The sequence below is a fragment of the Mesoplodon mirus genome, assembly GCF_964341445.2.
Source record: "Mesoplodon mirus genome assembly, chromosome: 3".
Lineage (NCBI taxonomy): Eukaryota > Metazoa > Chordata > Mammalia > Artiodactyla > Ziphiidae > Mesoplodon > Mesoplodon mirus.
The window spans coordinates 156,930,565-156,949,215 of NC_138978.1; the positions used below are offsets into that span (position 1 = coordinate 156,930,565).

The window sequence follows — 18,651 nt, forward strand, 5'->3', positions numbered from 1 at the left end:
CATTATGGCTATTGTCTCATTTTCCAAGCACCCCAATAACTTGGTACCTAAACAGAATACAACATTTCTGTAAGGGGAGGGAGAAAATAGAAGAGTGGTTTATTCAGAACCCAGAAAAGACAGTGTTTCAGACAGCAGGATACGTAAGCAAGATGAGATGTGAATGGACAGACCACTGACTCATCTTTGCTCTCCTCCACGCTCTCATGGAGTCATGTTGACTCATCACCATAACAGCCATGATACTTCTTAGAGCGCTCTAACGGCTGAGAGGCAACACCAACGGAAATGAGACAATTTCAAAGAAAAGCAGGCTCTATCACCCTATAAAATGCTTCCTGCTGAGGCAGAATTCTAGATGTTGCCTGGTGGATTACATGCTGGGGAGACTTGCTCCAAGAAACCCTGCAGCTCAAAGTGATGGTTTCAGCTGCAGTGGCTGCTGCAGGATGAGCTCATTTTTTTTGCCAGTTCACTGAAGAAGGAACACACCGTAACTCTCTATCCCCTGGGGGGCTATTGACTTCCTGTGAGTGAAACATGACTGCAGACAGGGGTTGTTGGTCAAGGAGAGAGAAGAAGAAGGATTTTCAAAAGCATGTCTGGGAAGAGAAGGCAAGACATACCCTGACACAGGATCCCATTGGTAGTTGGGTGGACAGGGCGTCTGGATGCACTGGTAACTTCCTCTCATATTGAAGCACATGCGATTCGGCCCACAGTGCACATTCTGCTCCAGACACTCATCAACATCTACAATAGCACAAAGAACATGCACCATCAGCAACTCGGGTCAGAACACACCATCAGGGCAGGCATTGTGGATACTGGACTGGAATGTTGAGCGCTAGCTTTCTCCTCGCCGTGAATGAACTTGGTAGCTGCACTTAAGCTTCTTCACCCACCAAGTGGGGATCCTGATTCCTGGTGTGCTATTTCCCAGACTGCTCTAAGTTTTTTTTAAACATATGTGAAAAGACATTGAAAAATAAGAGCTATAAACGTAGAAGGGAAGCTACTAAGAAACCTGTTCTTTATGTTTAGAAACAAAATGCATTTGAGTTTTGTAAAGCCCATAATACGTTAAGTTCACTAAAAACAAGCTAAAAATTTAAAGGACATTTGTGAACCTTTCTGTAAAGTGAAGAATCTCTTTAAAACATGAGTGATCCTTGATCCTTCCCTAGGATTTTCTTTTGTAAGTTCAAATTGTTGAGTGGGAAGCAGGGTAGTGGAAATTAAAGAAGTTATAAATTTAGGGAAGACTGTACAGGTCACTCAGATCTTGTGGAGAGAGATGGAATAAAAAAAAAAAACAGGATCAAGAACCATAATCCAAGTTTGATCAAATCTGAACTGTGTAGAAGCCAGCCTCAGTTGTTACAGGTGGGATGCTCTCCCTAAAGTATCTCTCCCTAGGTTACTGGGGGGACATGCAAATGAAATGCTCTTTATTTTGTTGTTTTCTATGCAAAGTTGTTAAATAAAAACACTCTTAAATCACCAAAATTAAGAAGCATCAAGATGAAGCTAAAAGAAACTTATTTTTGAGCTTTCTGAAAATGAGTGTTTTTAAGCAATGATTCTTAACTTGAGGTCCATATTTGAGCATCAGGAGATCTGTGAATGAAAACGTTTCTGTGTGCGAGTGTGTAGGTACCCATGCATGAGTAAGCAAGAGAGATAAAGCAAGGCTGAGATTGGACTCTCCTTCCAGAAAATTTATCAGTCATAGAGCTCAACACAATTTAAAGAATTAAGACCCCAAAGTTAAGAATCATATTTTAGAGCAATAGTTTCAAACTGTGCTATCTGTATTCCCCTTGTAGTGCATGAAAATTCCCAGCAGTATGAGAGCAGGCAAATATTTTGGGAATCAATTTCCATTCAGATTAAAAAAAATTTTTAGTAAAGTACAGCTGATTTACAATGTTGTGTTAGTTTCAGATGTACAACAAAGTGATTCAGTTATACATACATATATATGTATATATATTCTTTTTCAGATTCTTCTCCCTTACAGGTTATTACAAAATATTGAGTATAATTCCCTGTGCTATACAGTAGTTCCTTGTTGGTTATCTATTTTATATATAGTAGTGTGTATATGTTAATCCCAAACTCCTAATTTAGCCCTCCCCCCTTTTCCCCTTTGGTAACCATAAGTTTGTTTTCTATGTCTATTAGTCTATTTCTGTTCTGTATAGAAGTTCAATTTTTTTTTAGATTCCACATATAAGTGATATCATATGATATTTGTCATTCCCTGACTTCATTTAGTATGAAAATCTCTAGGTCCATCTATGTTGCTGCAAATGGCATCAGTTCATTCTTTTTATGGCTAACGTTCCATTGTATATATATACCACACTGTCCTTATCCATTCCTCTGTCGATGGACATTTAGATTGCTTCCATGTCTTGGCTATTGTAAATACTGCTGCAATGAACATTGGGGTGCATGTATATTTTCGAATTATGGTTTCCTCTGGATATATGCCCACGAGTAAAGTAGCAGGATCATATGGTAGCTCCACTTTTAGCTTCTTAAGGTACCTCCGTACTGTTCTCCATAGTGGCTGTATCAATTTACATTCCAACCAACAGTGTAGAAGTGTTCTGTTTTATCCACACCCTCTCCAGCATTTATTATTTTGAGACTTTTTGATGAGGTCCATTCTGATCAGTGTGAGATGATACCTCATTGTAGTTTTGATTTGCATTTCTCTCATCATTAGGCATGAGCATCTTTTCATGTGCCTTTTGGCCATCTGTATGTCTTCTTTGGAAAAGTGTCTATTTAGAGCTTCTGCCCATTTTTTGATTGGGTTTTTTTTTTTTTTTGGTCATGAGCTGTATGAGCTGTTTGTATGTTTTGGAGATTAATCCCTGTCAGTAGCAGCATTCACAAATATTTTCTCCCATTTTGTAGGTTGTCTTTTCATTTTTTTATGGTTTCCTTTGCTCTGCAAAAGCTTTTAAGTTTAATGAGGTCCCATTTGTTCCTACTTTATTTATTTTGTTTTTATTTCCATTACTCAGGAGACAGATTCAAAAAGATATTGCTATGATATATGTCAAAAGAGTATCCTGCCTATGTTTTCCTTTAGGAGTTTCATAGTATCTGGCTTTACATTTAGGTCTTTAACCCATTCTGAGTTTATTTTTGTGCATGGTGTTAGAGAATGTTCTGATTTCATTTTCTTACACATAGCTGTCCAGTTTTCCCAGCATCACTTACTGAACAGACTGTCTTTTCTCTATTGTATAGTCTTGCCTCCTTTGTTGTAGATTACTTGACCATAGGTGTGTGGGTTTATTTCCTGGCTTTCTATCCTGTTCCATTGATCTATGTTTGTTTTTGTGCCAGTACCATACTGTTTTGATTACTGTAGCTTCATAGTATAGTCTGAAGTAGGGGAGTCTGATTCCTCTAGCTGTTTTTCTGTCTCAAGATTGCTTTGGCTATTTGGGGTCTTTTGTGTTTCCATACAAATTTTAGACTTATTTGTTCTGGTTCTGTGAAAAATGCCATTGGTAATTTGATAGGGACCGCATTAAATCTGCAGTTTGCCTCAGGTAGTATAGTCATGTTGACAGTATTGATTGTTCCAATCCAAGAACATGGTATATCTTTCCATCTGTTTGTTATCTTTGATTTCTTTCATCAGCATCTTATAATTTTCAGAGTATAGGTCTTTCGTCTCCTTAGGTAAGTTTTTTTCCCCCCCTTAGGTAGGTTTATTCCTAGGTATTTTATTCTTTCTGATGGGATTGTAAATGGGATTGTTTCCTTAATTTCTCTTTCTGATCTTTCATTGTTAGTGTATAGAAATGCAAAAGATTTCAGTGTATTAATTTTGTATCCAGCAACTTTACTGAATTTATTAAGGTTTAGTAGTTTTTTCATTGCATCTTTAGGATTCTCTATGTATAGTATTATGTCATCTGCAAATAGTGACAGTTTTACTTCTTCTTTGCCAATCTGGCTTCCTTTTATTTTTCTTCTCTGAATGCCATGGCTAGGACTTCCAAAATAATGCTGAATAAAAGTGGAGTGTGGATATCCTTGTCTTGTTCCTGATCTTAGAGGAAATGCTTTCAGCTTTTCTCCATTGAATATAGTTTTAGATGTGGGTTTGTTACATATGGCCTTTATGATGTTGAGGTAGGTTCCCTCTATGCCCACTGTCTGGAGAGTTTTTTTTTTTTTTATCATAAATGGATGTTGAATTTTATCAAAAGCTTCTTCTGCATCTATTGAGATGATCATATGGTTTTTATTCTTCAATTTTTTACTGTGGTATATCACACTGATTGATTTATGGATATTGAAAAATCTTTGCATCCCTGGGGTAAATCCCAGTTGATCATGGTGTATGATACTTTTAATGTATTGTTGGATTTAGTTTGCTAGTATTTTGAGGAGTTTTGCACCTATGTTCATCAGTGATATTGGCCTGTGTTTTTTCTTTTTTTGTGGTATCTTTGCCTGGTTTTGGTATCAGAGTGATGGTGGCCTTGTTGAATGAGTTTGGAAGTGTTCCTTCCTCTGCAAATTTTTGGAACAGCTTTAGAAGGAGTAGGTGTTTACTCTTTTCTAAATGTTTGATAGAACTTGACTGTGAAGCCTTCTGGTCCTGGACTTTTGTTTGTTTGAAATTTTTTAATCAGTTTCAATTTCAGTACTTGTGATTATTCTGTTCATATTTCCTATTTCTTCCTGATTCAGTCTTGGGAGATTGTACCTTCCTAAGAAGTTGTCCATTTTTTTCTTGGCTGTCCATGTTATTGGCATATAGTTGCTTTTAGTATGGTCCTTTGTATTTCTGTAGTTTCAGTTGTAACACCTCCTTGTTCGTTTCTGATTTTATTGATTTGGGCCCTCTCACTTTTTTTCTTGATGAGTCTGAAGGTTTATCAATTTTGTTTATCTTTTCAAAGAACCGGCTTTTATTTTCACTTTAATACTTTGACTTATTTTTATTTTATTTAAAAAAATTTTATTGGAGTATAATTGATTTACAATGTTATGTTAGTTTCAGGTGTATAGCACAGTAATTCAGTTATACATATACATAGGTTCATTCCTTTTTTAAAGAACCAGATCTTAGTTTTACTGATATTTTCTACTGTTTTCTTCATCTCTATTTCATTTATTTCTACTCTGATCTTTATGATTTCTTTACTTCTACTAACTTTGGGTTTTGTTTATTCTTCTTTCTGTAATTGCTTTAGGTGTAAGGTTAGGTTGTTTGAGACTTTTCTTATTTCCTGAGGTAAGCTTGTACAGCTATAAACTTCTCTCTTAGAACTGCTTTTTCTGTGTCCCATAGGTTTTGGATCGTCATGTTTTTGTTTTCATTTGTCTCTAGGTATTTTTTGATTTCCTCTGCTTTCTTCAGTGATCCATTTGTTTAGTAGCATACTGTTTAGCCTCATGTGTTTGTGTTTTTTGCAGTTCTTTTCTTGTAGTTGATTCCTAATCTCATAGCATTGTGGTCAGAAAAGATGCTTGATTATGATTTCAATTTGCTTAAATTTACTGAAGCTTGCTTTGTGGCCCAGAATGTGATCAGTCCTGGAGTATGTTCCATTTGAACTTGAATGTGTATTCTGCTGCTTTTGGATGGAATGCTCTATAAACATCAATTAAGTCCATCTGGTCAAATGTGTCACTTAAGCGCTGTGTTTCCTTACTAATTTTCTGTCTGGATGATCTGTCCATTAATATAAATGGGGTGTTAAAGTCCCCCGCTATTACTATGCTACTGTCAATTTCTCCTTTTATGTCTGTTAATAATTGCCTCACATATTATGGTGCTCCTATGTTGAGTGCCTATATTGGGTTGGCCAATAAGTTCGTTTGGGTTTTTCTGTAACATCTTAAGGAAAAACCTGAAAGAACTTTTGGCCAACCCAATATAGTTACAATTGTTATCTCTTCTTCTTAGATTGATCCCTTGATCATTATGTGGTGTTCTTCTTTGTCTCTTATAGTAGTCTTTATTTTAAAGTCTCTTTTGTCTGATGTGAGTATTGCTACTGCAGCTTTCTTTTGATTTCCATTTGCATGGAATACCTTTTTCCATTCCCTCACTTTCAGTCTGTGTGTCCCTATATCTGAAGTGGTCTCTTGTAGACTCTATATATACCAGTCTTGTTTTTCTATCAATTCATCCGTTTGTAAACATGTCTTTTGGTTAGAGCATTTAATCCATTTACATTTAAGGTAATTATTGATATGTATGTTCTTACTGCCATTTTGTTAATTCTTTTGGATTTGTTTTTGTAGGTGTTTTTTCTTCCCTTCCTCTTTTGTTCTCTTGTGATTTGATGACTATCTTTAGAGTTGTGTTTGGATTCCATTTTTTTTGTTTGTGTGTGTGTGTATATCTATTATAGATTTTTGATTTGCATTTGCCATTAGGTTTTCATATAGCTGTCTATATATATACATGATTGTTTTAAGTTGCTGATCTCTTAATTTCAAGTGTACTTCAAGTATCTTGCATTTTTACTGTCCTCTCACGATTACTGGGTTAAAGATCATATTTGAATATGGATGATTTCCTACCTTTACTGTAGGTTTGCCTTTACCAGGGAGCTTTCCCATTTTGTAATCTTCTTGTTTCTAGTTGTGGCCTTTTCTTTTCTATCTAGAGATGTTCCCTAAGTATTTGTTGTAAAGCTGGTTTGGTGGTACTGAATTCTTTTGGCTTTTGCTTGTCTGTAAAGCTTTTGATTACTCCATCAAAATCTGAATGAGAGCCTTGCTGGATAGAGAATCCTAGGTTGTGGGTTTTTCCCTTTCATCACCTTATTTATATTGTACCACTCTCTTCTGGCCAGATTTTCTGCTGAAAAATCAGCTGATAACATACAAGGGAAGCCCCATGAGGTTACTTGTTCCTTTTCCCTTGTTGCTTTTAATGTTTTCTCTTTGTCAGTTTGATTACTATGTGCCTTGGCATGTTCCTCCTTTGGTTGATCCTATATGGTGCTCTCTCCACTTCCTGGACATGGGTTACTGTTTCCTTTCCCATGTTAGGGAATTTTTGGCTATTATCTCTTTATATCTCCTCAGGCCCTTTTCCCCCTCTCCTCCTTCTGGGACCTCTACAATGTGAATGTTGGTACGTTTGATGTTGTCCCAGAGGTTTTTTTAAACTATCCTCATTTCTTTTCATTTTTTTCTTTATTCTGTTATGTGGCAGTGATTTCCACCACTCTTCCAGCTCACTTACCCATTCTCTGCCTCACTTATTCTGCTTCTGATTCCTTTTAGTGTGTTTTTCACTTCAGTTATTGTATTCAACTCTGTATGGTTGTTCTTTATATTTTCTAACTCTTAGTTAAAAACTTCTTGTCACTTCTTGCTCTGTGCATTCATTGTTTTCCTGAGTTCTTGGATCATCTTTATGATCATTGCCCCAAACTCTTTCTCAGGTACATTGTCTATCTCCACATCACTTAGTTGTTCTTCTGGGGTTTTATCTTCTTCCCTGGTCTGGAACATACTCCTCTCCCCCTCATTTTGTCTAGATTTCTATTTGTATTTTTATGTATGTGGAAGGTTACTTATGTTTCTTGACCTTGGAGAAGTGGCTCCCTGTAGGGGATGTCCTATGTGTCCCAGAAGTACACTCCCTTCTTGTCACCAAGGGCCAGGGACCAGCTAGTCCTGGGGTAGGTTCTTATCTGTGTTTATGGACTCAGTTCTACAGGCTGCTTCTGGTGGGTGAAGCTGGGTCTTGACCCTCTGGTGGGTAAGGCCATGTCAAAGGGCATGTCTAGAGGTGGCTGTGGGCTCAGGAAGTCCTTATGCAGCCTGTCTGCTGATGTGTGGGGCTGTGTTCCTGCCCTGTTGCTTGTTTGGCCTGAGGTGTCCAGCATTGGGGCCTACAGGCTGTTGGGTGGGGTCAGATCATGATACCAAGATGGCAGCCTCTAGGGGAGCTCATGCTAATAAATAACCCCCATACCTCTGCCACTGGTGTCCTTGTCCCCACAGTGAGCCACAGCTGCCCCAAACCTCCTCAGGAAATCCTCCAGGACCAGCAGGTAGGTCTGGCCCAGGCTCCTAATGAAGTCACTGCTTTTGCCCTGGGTCATGGTGTACACAAGACCTTATATGCATCCTCCAAGAGTGGGTCTCTGTTTCCCTTACTCCTGTGGAGCTCGTGGACTCAAGCCCCACTGGCCTTCAACATCAAGTGCTCTGGGGGCTCCTTCTCCCAATGCCAGACCCCCAGGCTGGGAGCCTGACATGGGGTTCAGAACTCACTCCTGTAGGAGAACTTCTGTGATATAACTGTTCTCCAGTTTGTGGGTTGCCCACATGGGGGTCATGGGGTTTGATTATATTGCAAGTGAGCCCCTTGTACCGTCTCCTTGGGTTTCTTCTTCTTTTATTTTCTTTTTAACATCTTTATTGGAGTATAATTGCTTTACAATGGTGTGTTAGTTTCTGCTTTATAACAAAGTGAATCACTTACACATATACACGTTCCCATTTCTCTTCCCTCCTGCGTCTCCCTCCCTCCCACCCCTCTAGGCGGTCACAAACCACCTAGCTGATCTCCCTGTGCTAGGCGGCTGCTTCCTACTAGCTATCCACTTTACGCTTGGTAGTGTATATATGTCCATGCCACTCTCTCACCTCATCACAGCCTCCCCCTACCCCTCCCCATATCCTCAAGTCCATGCTCTAGTAGGTCTGTGTCTTTATTCCTGTCTTACCCCTAGGTTCTTCATGACCTTTTTTTTTTTTTTAGATTCCATATATATGTGTTAGCATATGGTATTTATTTTTCTCTTTCTGACTTACTTCACTCTGTATGACAGACTCTAGGTCCATCCACCTCACCACAAATAACTCAATTTCGTTTCTTTTTATGGCTGAGTAATATTCCATTGTATATATGTGCCACATCTTCTTTATCCATTCATCTGTTAATGGACACTTAGGTTGCTTCCATGTCCTGGCTATTGTAAATAGAGCTGCAATGAACATTTTGGTACAAGACTGTTTTTGAATTATGGTTTTCTCAGGGTATATGCCCCGTAGTGGGATTGCTGGGTCGTATGGTAGTTCTATTTGTAATGTCTTTGGATGTAGACTATCTTTTTTGGTAGGTTCCAGTCTTTTTTTAAATCAATGGTTGTTGAGCAGTTAGTTGTGATTTTGTTGTGCTTTTGAGAGGATGTGAGCTCAAGATCCATCTACTCCACCATCTTGTCCTGCTCTCCATTCAGATTTTGATTTTCCCTCCTAAGTTCTCCTTCCTAAAATCAATCTGCTTGAGAATTTCCTATGGCCTGGAGTTCTCCTTTCCCAAAATCTTCCCTCTTACATCCTTCTTCTGCTTTACAAAAAAATGTTTCCACTAATTGCAAATCTCTTTATGATACAGGGTATACAATGCTTCCAGGCACATAGGAAGGGTAAGAGAATTGGTGGCATATATTGATAGTGGCAGGCCTTATTTCATCATGGCTACAAACCAATGGTCTTAGCTCTCCATTTTAAATTAGATTTCAGAAGTGAGCTGGCTGTCATAGGAACACCTACTAACACTTTTACTTGAATAGAAAAATGACTTTAGACATTTTTCTGACAGTCTGGTTGGTTTTACAATGAGTACACACTTTTAAATTATATGGTGGTCATCCTCCAGTAACTGAGTTAAGTGTGCAGTTCCAAAGTTTTGATGAAAATACATTGAAAGCACGTAAACACCAAACAACAATGCCAGAACTCACATTCTCTGTAACTATTTAAACACGGTAAGAAACTTTGGAGGTTGATTTTTACAAGTATGAGTGAAGTATAAGGTTTTCAAATTTCTTTTTGGAGTAGGTAAACAAAAAATATGAAGACTAATTTTAGAGAAAGTTTAAGTCAATGGGCTGCACAGAACCACTTGTAACATTTTCTTCTTTAGTATTTGAATAAACATAGATTCTGATGTATAATTGGACCCAAATCAGTTTTTTGGAGAGGTAGGTTCTAAAGGTCAAATGTGCTTCAGTCATGGAATTGGTGCCACAACCAATGGCTATGTGTAATTATTATGTCATTTCATAGTAGTGACTTGGTATCTGCATGATGGTATTTATATTGATCTTGGGTTAAATTTGTGAAGTTCTTTTGTGAACTTGTAAATAACTTGGAATATTACTATAAAAAAAGGCGAGAAGATATTCCAAGAGACAGTATATAAATCGTGGAGAATAAATGTTAAATTTTAAAATTATTTGCCCTTTGCATTTCTGTGTCAAAAATGAGCATTTTTAGATTTGGTTCCAAATATATTCCATTTCTTAAGGAAATGACATACAATGTAATTAGTTTCTTTAAACTTAACAATAGTCTGTACAAAGTCAAAAGATATTAAGCTAGAATGATATGGAGTAAATCACCTACTTGACTTTTTAGTTACTTAGATGTGCTGATAATGACATAATGTGCTTTCTATTGCTCATTTTATATTAGGACTAGTTTTCCTCCAGGAATGGAACAGAGTGAAACATGTTTTATTTCAGTTAAATCTTGCCTTTTGTCTCTGTAAACCAATTTCTAATTATGATTTTATCTGCCAGCAGTGCTCCATCTCCTTGACAAAATGAGACTGTCTCAGAATGAAGTGAAAAGCCTTTTAGGAAAATGTGAAAGAAATTCAATTAATCTTCTTTTCTCTCCATAAAAAAATTCCCTGCCCATCTATACTCCAAATTTCATTTTAGCTTTAATTTTTAGAGTGAGCTCATGCAGAAACATGGAGGCCAGTGGGCTGCTAGGATCCGTGAAAATGGTGATTAGAGGCCAGAATTATGTCCAGGCATAATAAGAACAGCTACCTTATCACAGATTTTCATTGGCTGCAAATAAATCTATCAGAGATATGAGAATCTAATATACAAAGTGTTTGTCTCTAGCTCCATAATAATGTACACTTCCTATAGAAGAGCTTTCATAAAGTGTTTGAGCTTCGGGGAAGGTAGCCCTCCTTTGTCTTCTGTCTACTGCTATCTCCTCAGGAGTAAGTATCCTGTAGGCATTCACTCTAATCACTCTGTTCATTCACTTTACTCATTGGTCTTAAAAAAAGAAGCTAGAAAAGATGGAGAAATCAGACTGTCTTCTGTTAACTGACAATGTGGTGATGTCTGGCTTTTATAAAATATTATTAGAAAATTATTATGATAAAAATTAAAGTATAGGGATTTCATAACATAAATATTATTGCTACAAGAAAAGAATACCAAGATGAGCTGAAAAACTTTCACAATAATAACTTTAGAACATATGAATGCATTAACCAAGTGCTCTGAATACGTTAAAAAAGTAATTTAGGATAAGCATACTTGAAACATTTGTCTTATAGAGGGTGTAGAGTAATTCAGATTCTTGACAAACATTATGAATTGCTTCTTAAAAACTTGGATAGATTAGAACACTCATTTCGAATGCAATGCCAACATGTAGTGTTTTTACAGTTTTAGAATTAGATTAATGGTGCTTAAAATTAGCATATGGATTTTTTAGTTTCTCCTCTCTGCTTCTGAGGCAAATTATAATTGGTCATGTTTTTTGTTTTTCATTTTGAAGTCTGGTGACTTCCACTTTAGACTAGTCTTTGTCCTCATTCAATGTCAAATTCACTTCAATATCCCTTTTATTACTGACATTTCTATCACTAATGTATAAAGCTTCAAAAATTTATCTGTGAATGAAAAGTAGCATTTTGTTCCTCATAAATGCCTCAAACACTTTCTAAAGCTATAAAGACTCCAAGTTATTCTTTAGAGTAAAGACTTCTTTAAAGGTCATAATTGTTGTCTCTCATGTCTTTTCTTAGACAACTTTTAAAAAAATTAATTAATTTTTGGCTGCATTGGGTCTTTGTTGCTGTGCGCGAACTTTCTCTAATTGCGGCGAGAGGGGACTACTCTTCATTGTGGTGCTCAGGCTTCTCATTGCAGTGGCTTCTCTTGTCACAGAGCATGGGCTCTAGGCGTGCGGGCTTCAGTAGTTGTGGCACGTGGGCTCAGCAGCTGTGGCTCTCGGGCTCTAGAGCGCAGGCTCAGTAGTTGTGGCACACTGGCTTAGTTGCTCCACAGCATGTGGGATCCTCCTGGACCAGGGATCGAACCCATATCCCCTGCATTGGCAGGCAGATTCTTAACCACTGTGCCACCAGGGAAGTCCCTCATGTCTTTTTTTAAAACCACAAAAATATGTAACTCATTTAAATTGCAAACATTTTAAATGACACCTGTTTCTGATTTGTGCACATTATTTTCCACTCTCTGGAGTACAAGTGAAAGCTGAAAAATGTTTTGAACTGAAAGAGTGACAAGGACAACTAAAAAAAACAAACTGGAATAATTTAGAGAAGAAAAGATCCTCTAATGAGAATATGACATAGTATAACCCTTAAAAATCTGGCTAAAGGGGCTTCCCTGGTGGTGCAGTGGTTAGGAATCCACCTGCCAATGCAGGGGACATGGGTTCGAGCCCCAGTTTGGGAAGATCCCACATGCCGCGGAGCAAGTCAGCCCGTGTGCCACAACTACTGAGCCTGTGTGCCACAACTACTGAAGCCCACATGCCAAGAGCCTGTGCTCCATAACAAGAGAAGCCACTGCAATGAGAAGCCCATGCACCACAATGAAGAGTAGCCCCCACTTGCCGCAACTAGAGAAAGCCCGTGCGCGGCAACAAAGACCCAATGCAGCCAAAAATAAAATAAAATAAATAAATAAATAAATAAATAAAAAAAAATCTGGCTAAGGAGTTTGCAGTCTGGCTGATTATTCCAAATGCTTAGTATCTACCCCCTTCCTTCCTTGGTGCCTGGTGCACCTGTTGGGAGTGGAATGTTAGTGTTGTGCACTGCCACCTCTTCAGAAGGATTCTTGGGTTGAAGAGCTGGAGAAGTTATAAAATATGGACAATGTAAGTGCTCTAACCTCTGTCTGCTCCCACAATACAATGACCCTGGTGTTCATAGCATCACAGGAGAGACAAAGGACCATTCCTGACATTGTGAGATCTGTGAACAAGTCCTACCCTTGCTCTTGATGGTTCTAGGACATTGAGACTCACATAACCACTCTGAGAATTAGTTTTATCATCTGTAGAATGGGTACAAATTATTGTTCTTGACAAAACTATACTTCTGATTAAAATGAGATAATAGTTGTTTTGGAAAAACATAAAACTATAATGTACGTATGTTCTTCCAGTATTTCAAAACTTAGTAAGATGTTCCTCACAGGGTAAGTTCTTCATAAATGTTTGAGTGATGGCTGGGAGTAAAGGTTATTATTGAGTTCATTTTCCTTCTCCAGCCCAAAGGATCAGTGGGGGCTCTCAGGGAGTGTGATGGGTGACTGGGTTGAGTAAGTGTGTGGAAGCTCATGGTAACTCAGGTGAAGCCATTGTGCATCCTGGTCTTGGCTTCTGGAACACATTTCCATGAGCTGCATCCTAGCAAGTCTTTTGTGAAGGAAAGCGTTTTATACATGACAGGAACTAATAAAATTCAGAGGCTTATTAAGACCTATATAATATTCTTAGATTTTGTCCATGGAATTGAGGTGGTTTCTTAGAAGATTTTAACGATTTATACAAGTTCATATTCTTGTGATCAAGGACACGTTACAACATACTAAACCTCATCAATATACAATGCTCCCTTCACATTTTTGTGTAACAATTTTGCTATTGAGATTGATTTTCTTTCTACCATCACTACACGTTATCTAAAACAGTTATAACACCTACAACCTTGTATGTTGATTATGCACTTATTTGCATGTCTGTCTCCACTAGACTCTAAGATCATAAAGGGAAGACAGTGTACATTATTCATCTGTTTTAACCTCCTGCATCCTGCAACTCTGTCACATGATTGTTACTCATCATTTGACTCAAAGAATGAGTGGATTAATCAGTTACCCACTGACCACTAAGACAAAGTATAAAATAATGCCTAATACTGAGCACTCTTCTCATTTCTCCTTTCTTCTTAGCTGAACTGTGAAAACATGTTTGAAGAGGTCTATTTCCATTTAGTTTTAAATATATATATATGATATGAAGCAGCTTAGGCATTCTTGCTCCTTCTAGTAAGACCGTACCAAAAGTGTTTCTCAAATCTTCCTTTGCTTAATTGCTTTCTCCTGCTTGCAAAAGCAAGGATTATAGATAAGTCTGACCCATGGGAATGTGAGAGGAGAGGAAGCAACTAGAAGAAAAATTACTCAAAAAAAAGACATTTCTCACACTATATTCATTTTACGTTAAGTTGTAGCAATAAATGTCCCAACGTTTTCTCACCTTGACATGTCTTTCCATTGAGCATGAGTTGATAGCCAGGTGGGCAGATACATTGATAGCTCCCAAAGGTATTTTTACACTCATGCTGGCAGGTGTCTCTATTTTCACATTCATCAATATCTGTGCAGAAAAAAAGCAGTGTGTATAACCATGCAAAGTAAAGGCAGAAACTGTGACAGAACCAACTATAAACAAGTTGTTGACATACAACAGAAAATTTGATTTTATACTTGTGCTTAAAAATGTTCAAAGCTGTTTCATATCAGTATATTTTAATGGAGTACAATATAAACTGTCCTGCATTATAAAATATGAACATCTCTTCTGTGTATAAGCACATATGAGCTGAAGCCCCAAACTGGCAAATTGCAGTATTAGTTAAGTAATTAAGATTGGAATGACAGATGAAACAGACCTGTACAGGATCCTAAACCACCAAGGTACTAAACTCTTGACAGAACACAGTAGAATTTACCTAAAAGATAAAGTTTCTATTGAGATTAATTGGGAAAAGAAATACTCATTTCTATTTTATTTAAAGTTTAGTGGCCTCTCTCTCTCTCTCCAACAGCCATGCCTATAGCTTTCCTATATGCAGATATCATTAAGTGGAGGCGGTTTTATCTTTGCGATAGGAATATTCATCCAACTTCATACAATTGTAAAGTACTAATGGCAACTAGATATACATATAGTTGCTATATTACTTTGGGCCAGCCACTTAACTTCTCAGGATCTCAGTTAATTCTTCTGCCAACAGGATTCACTGATACAATCTCCCTACTTCACAGGCTTGTTGGAAGGTTCAAACACGTAATATATCAAAAACATTTTATAAATTATAAAGAGCTGAGCTACCTGCCATTACTAAACAAAGTCAAGAAAACAGCAATAAAAAGAGTGGGAATAGATAGTAAAAAAATTAATTGATATTTGCTTTCAGAATCAGGGATGGGATTTGAGAGGCCTCAGATTTCTTGTCTCAGTTGTGTTTTGCCTAATATTAAAATGTGCCAACCAGTGTTAGAAGGAAGAGAACATGGTATGAAATGGAAGCAGGAGTGCTGAGGGCTGGAAGTAAGGGGAAGACAAAGTGAAACCCTGGAGATGGCTCAGCAAAAGGACTTGTTCATTGTGCATATGCTCAGCTGATAATTGCAATGACTCAAAATCTGTTAATGACAAATGCTCATCAAATATTTAGTCACTGTTTTTGCCCCAGTTTGGTTAACCAAAGCACTCACTGCAGAACTTTTGATATATTTTTACTTTTTCCCTTTATAATCAGCTTTAACCTAAGATAACAGTAGAAATGTAAATGACGTTGAACTCCAAGTAGTCGACATCACACTTTCCAGAGTATGAATTTTAAATTGGCCCCAAGTGTGATTTTGGTGTTCAGAAGCAATGCAATGTTCATTTTCCCTATTAAGCTTCGGAATCAATTCCCTAAAAAGCTAAATCTTAGCCCAAGTCTAACAAAATTCCATGGTGTTAATCTGAATCTTTTGTAAGCTGTCTATCCTAGATGGTTAATTAAAAGCATTTGGTGTTTACTGCAGGTTGCTTGTTACATAATTCCAAAGCTGTCTGCAATCTTAGTGTAAATTTCTTTATTAGTACCAACGCCAGAAAATACTCACCATATTTTAAGAAATATTTCTAAATGTCTAAGTCTATTTATTGCCCCCAAATAAAACTTAAATATCCAGTCATAGACTAGTTATAGAAATTTACTTTAGGGTCTCCAAGATTGGTCCTCACTCTGAAATAGTAGCTGCCTCACATAGTAGATGGTTTCGGGAAGGTAATTCATATAAACATATTAGTGTAATATAAACACAAAGGCACAGAGAACATTCATAAGACTCTACTGTGATGAAACTACAGGGCACAGATTGTGATAAAGAAATGGAGAACTGGTTATTCATCAGGGACTCTTTCTTCAAATGGCTTGGACCTTCAGATGATCTAGAAGAAGTCAACTAGATGGTATATGGTGTGGGAAATACCGTTTCACTCATTTATCAGAGCATAAACAAGGATTTTTGGAGCAGGAGAGTAAAGATAGAAGAGAAGAGTTGTCTAAGACAAAGGCAGAGAATGGAATGTTAATAGGATATGAAAACCCTTCAGTGGGACCGACTATTTAGAAGAAACATTGAAAGACAAAATGTCAGATGTTAATTCTGTCAATAAAATAGTGAAAAGTTTCACTAACAAAGAGGTAAAAATTGTGGGCATGAAAAGTTACCAAAATTACCAATGGAAAAAAACCAATAAGAATGGTTTGGAGCAGCCTGAGAGCAATGTTTGACATACTCCCAAGGACAGTGGAGTCCACAGGTTTAGTAATTAAGTAGTGTTTGACCATATGGGGCAAAATGTTGAGAGTTGTTAATGAACCCATGAATGTTTCAAATTCAAGGAGTAAAAGAAACTAGCACTGTCCACAGTTCTAGGAAGCTGATCACAGGGAGGAGATTCCATGTGCATCATATTACGCTTTAGGTACTTCAAGACAGCCAGACAGAAAAGTTCTGGGAACATCTGGGCCTAGAAAATAAAGGTTAAAGAGTAAGGATCTAGAGGGTTTGAAGGTCCAGCTGAGTGGGGATAATGTGAGAAGCTGGGTCCGCCTAAGAGTGACTAAGGAATCATGTCTAAGAAGATAACGATGCAGGAACAGGGCTTGGAGAAGGGTAGAAAAAGAAATGACAAAAACTGAAGTCAGAAGATATTTCTTTTACATATCTAAAACATGTTTAACAGAGAGCATATCTGGGAGAGAATAAGCAATGTGTGGAATGCTTAAGAAAAATTCAAGAACATGAGGTTAGCATAGGGGTCTTCAAATTTAAACAGAATTTCTTTCTTCCCTCCCCTCTTGCCTCCCTCCTCCCTTTCTTCTTTGCTTTCTCATTTCTTCTAACAAACTGTGGGGCTAATTTGTGTTTGCTAATTGCCCTTGGTGCATAGCTCAGTGGCATGCAAACTGTGGATACTCACAGAAAATTGAATTAAATGAATGACAGATGGAACTGTTTGCAACTTAACTGAAGACAAGGTCTCAATTCTTGAGTTGGAAATTACACTTCACTTTTGCAAACAAATTAAATTACAGACTTGAGTTTAGGTAAAGATACTGAAAGCACATATGTTAAAACAATGGAAACAAGTTAGTTTTGTCCTGGCTTACATTATCTTTTCAGTGACTTACATATATACAAAATAATTTAACTGAGAGGTTCCATGGGGAGTGTGTAACAACAGTCAGGGTAGTGCTGGTTGCAGACAGAACAAGCAGTCGACACAGTAGCTGATAGTTTCACTTTTAACCCACTGCTTTGGCATCCATCAGATAAAGCCATAATCTGATAGTATTATATTACGGTGGCAATATGCATATTCTTTTTTTAAGAATCATATTCTGGATGCCACTGAATTTTATTTCTATATAGCATTAAATTTAGTAACACTTTCAGGGGTGATCAAAAAAGAGAAACTGCCAATACAAAACAATAAATTATCAGAATGTACACATGTAAATACATCATTTGATAAAATTGGTAATAGTTTTAGGTGCCAGAGTAAATGTCTTGAAACTTGGGTCATCCCAGATTTGAGATCAGATGTAGTTCACTACACCCAGACTCTCATAGGTGCTGTATATATGCTTAGACTCTGGTCCGTTAAGTGAGCCCACAGAAAGGAAATGGAATATGGCTGACATTTACCTACACATGTGTCATGGCTCGCCACAGAGCCTTCAGGGCAAGTTTTTCTAATAGTCCTTCTAGTCCTGGAGAGAGACGTTCTGCTGTTCCTATACTCTGAGTAGGAGCTGTAGAGATGTGAGTACTGTCTGTAATGCTGTTGAGGTTGATAGTTGTTTCTCATGGGGGAGAACCGTGCAAGGTTATAGCTATTGTACTGAGTGCCATAATTTGGCAGCCTCTCCAATCCAGCGCAAGATTTCCCGTCCCCTAATAAATGTTGTCCTGGTGGACAGATACACTTGAAGCTGCCGGGGGTGTTGGAGCACTGATATGCACAAGGCTTAGGCACTTGTTCACATTCATTAATGTCTGCTCGTGTGCCATGATACATAAAAAAGAGAAAAAAAAAACATACACACATATACACACAGAAAACACAGGAATAAAGAATCAGTCTGTGAAACAAACTGAAGACATTATGTTACCCTCCAAAGCAGGGAATACAGTAATTTCTCAGCTGATGTGAACTTTTGAAAAAGCTTTCATCATTCAGCTGTGAATATATAGAAAGATTCTATGACTG

At 37.5% G+C, this 18,651-nt stretch overlaps 1 protein-coding gene across 4 annotated transcripts in view; it reads right to left on the bottom strand.

Annotated features, from left to right (window-relative positions):
• Nucleotides 1–18,651, bottom strand: part of HMCN1 (hemicentin 1) — a gene marked incomplete at its 5' end in the record, with an annotated part of 518,370 nt that overhangs the window by 2,736 nt on the left and 496,983 nt on the right. For 3 of the 4 annotated variants that reach the window (XM_082615777.1, XM_082615776.1, XM_082615779.1), the window contains 3 exons: nt 627–753; nt 14,350–14,469; nt 18,087–18,437. In XM_082615777.1, the coding sequence (XP_082471903.1) occupies nt 627–753; nt 14,350–14,469; nt 18,087–18,437 (598 nt within the window). The remainder of the gene's footprint in view (nt 1–626; nt 754–14,349; nt 14,470–18,086; nt 18,438–18,651) is intronic. The other variant, XM_082615778.1, reaches the window with a different exon arrangement.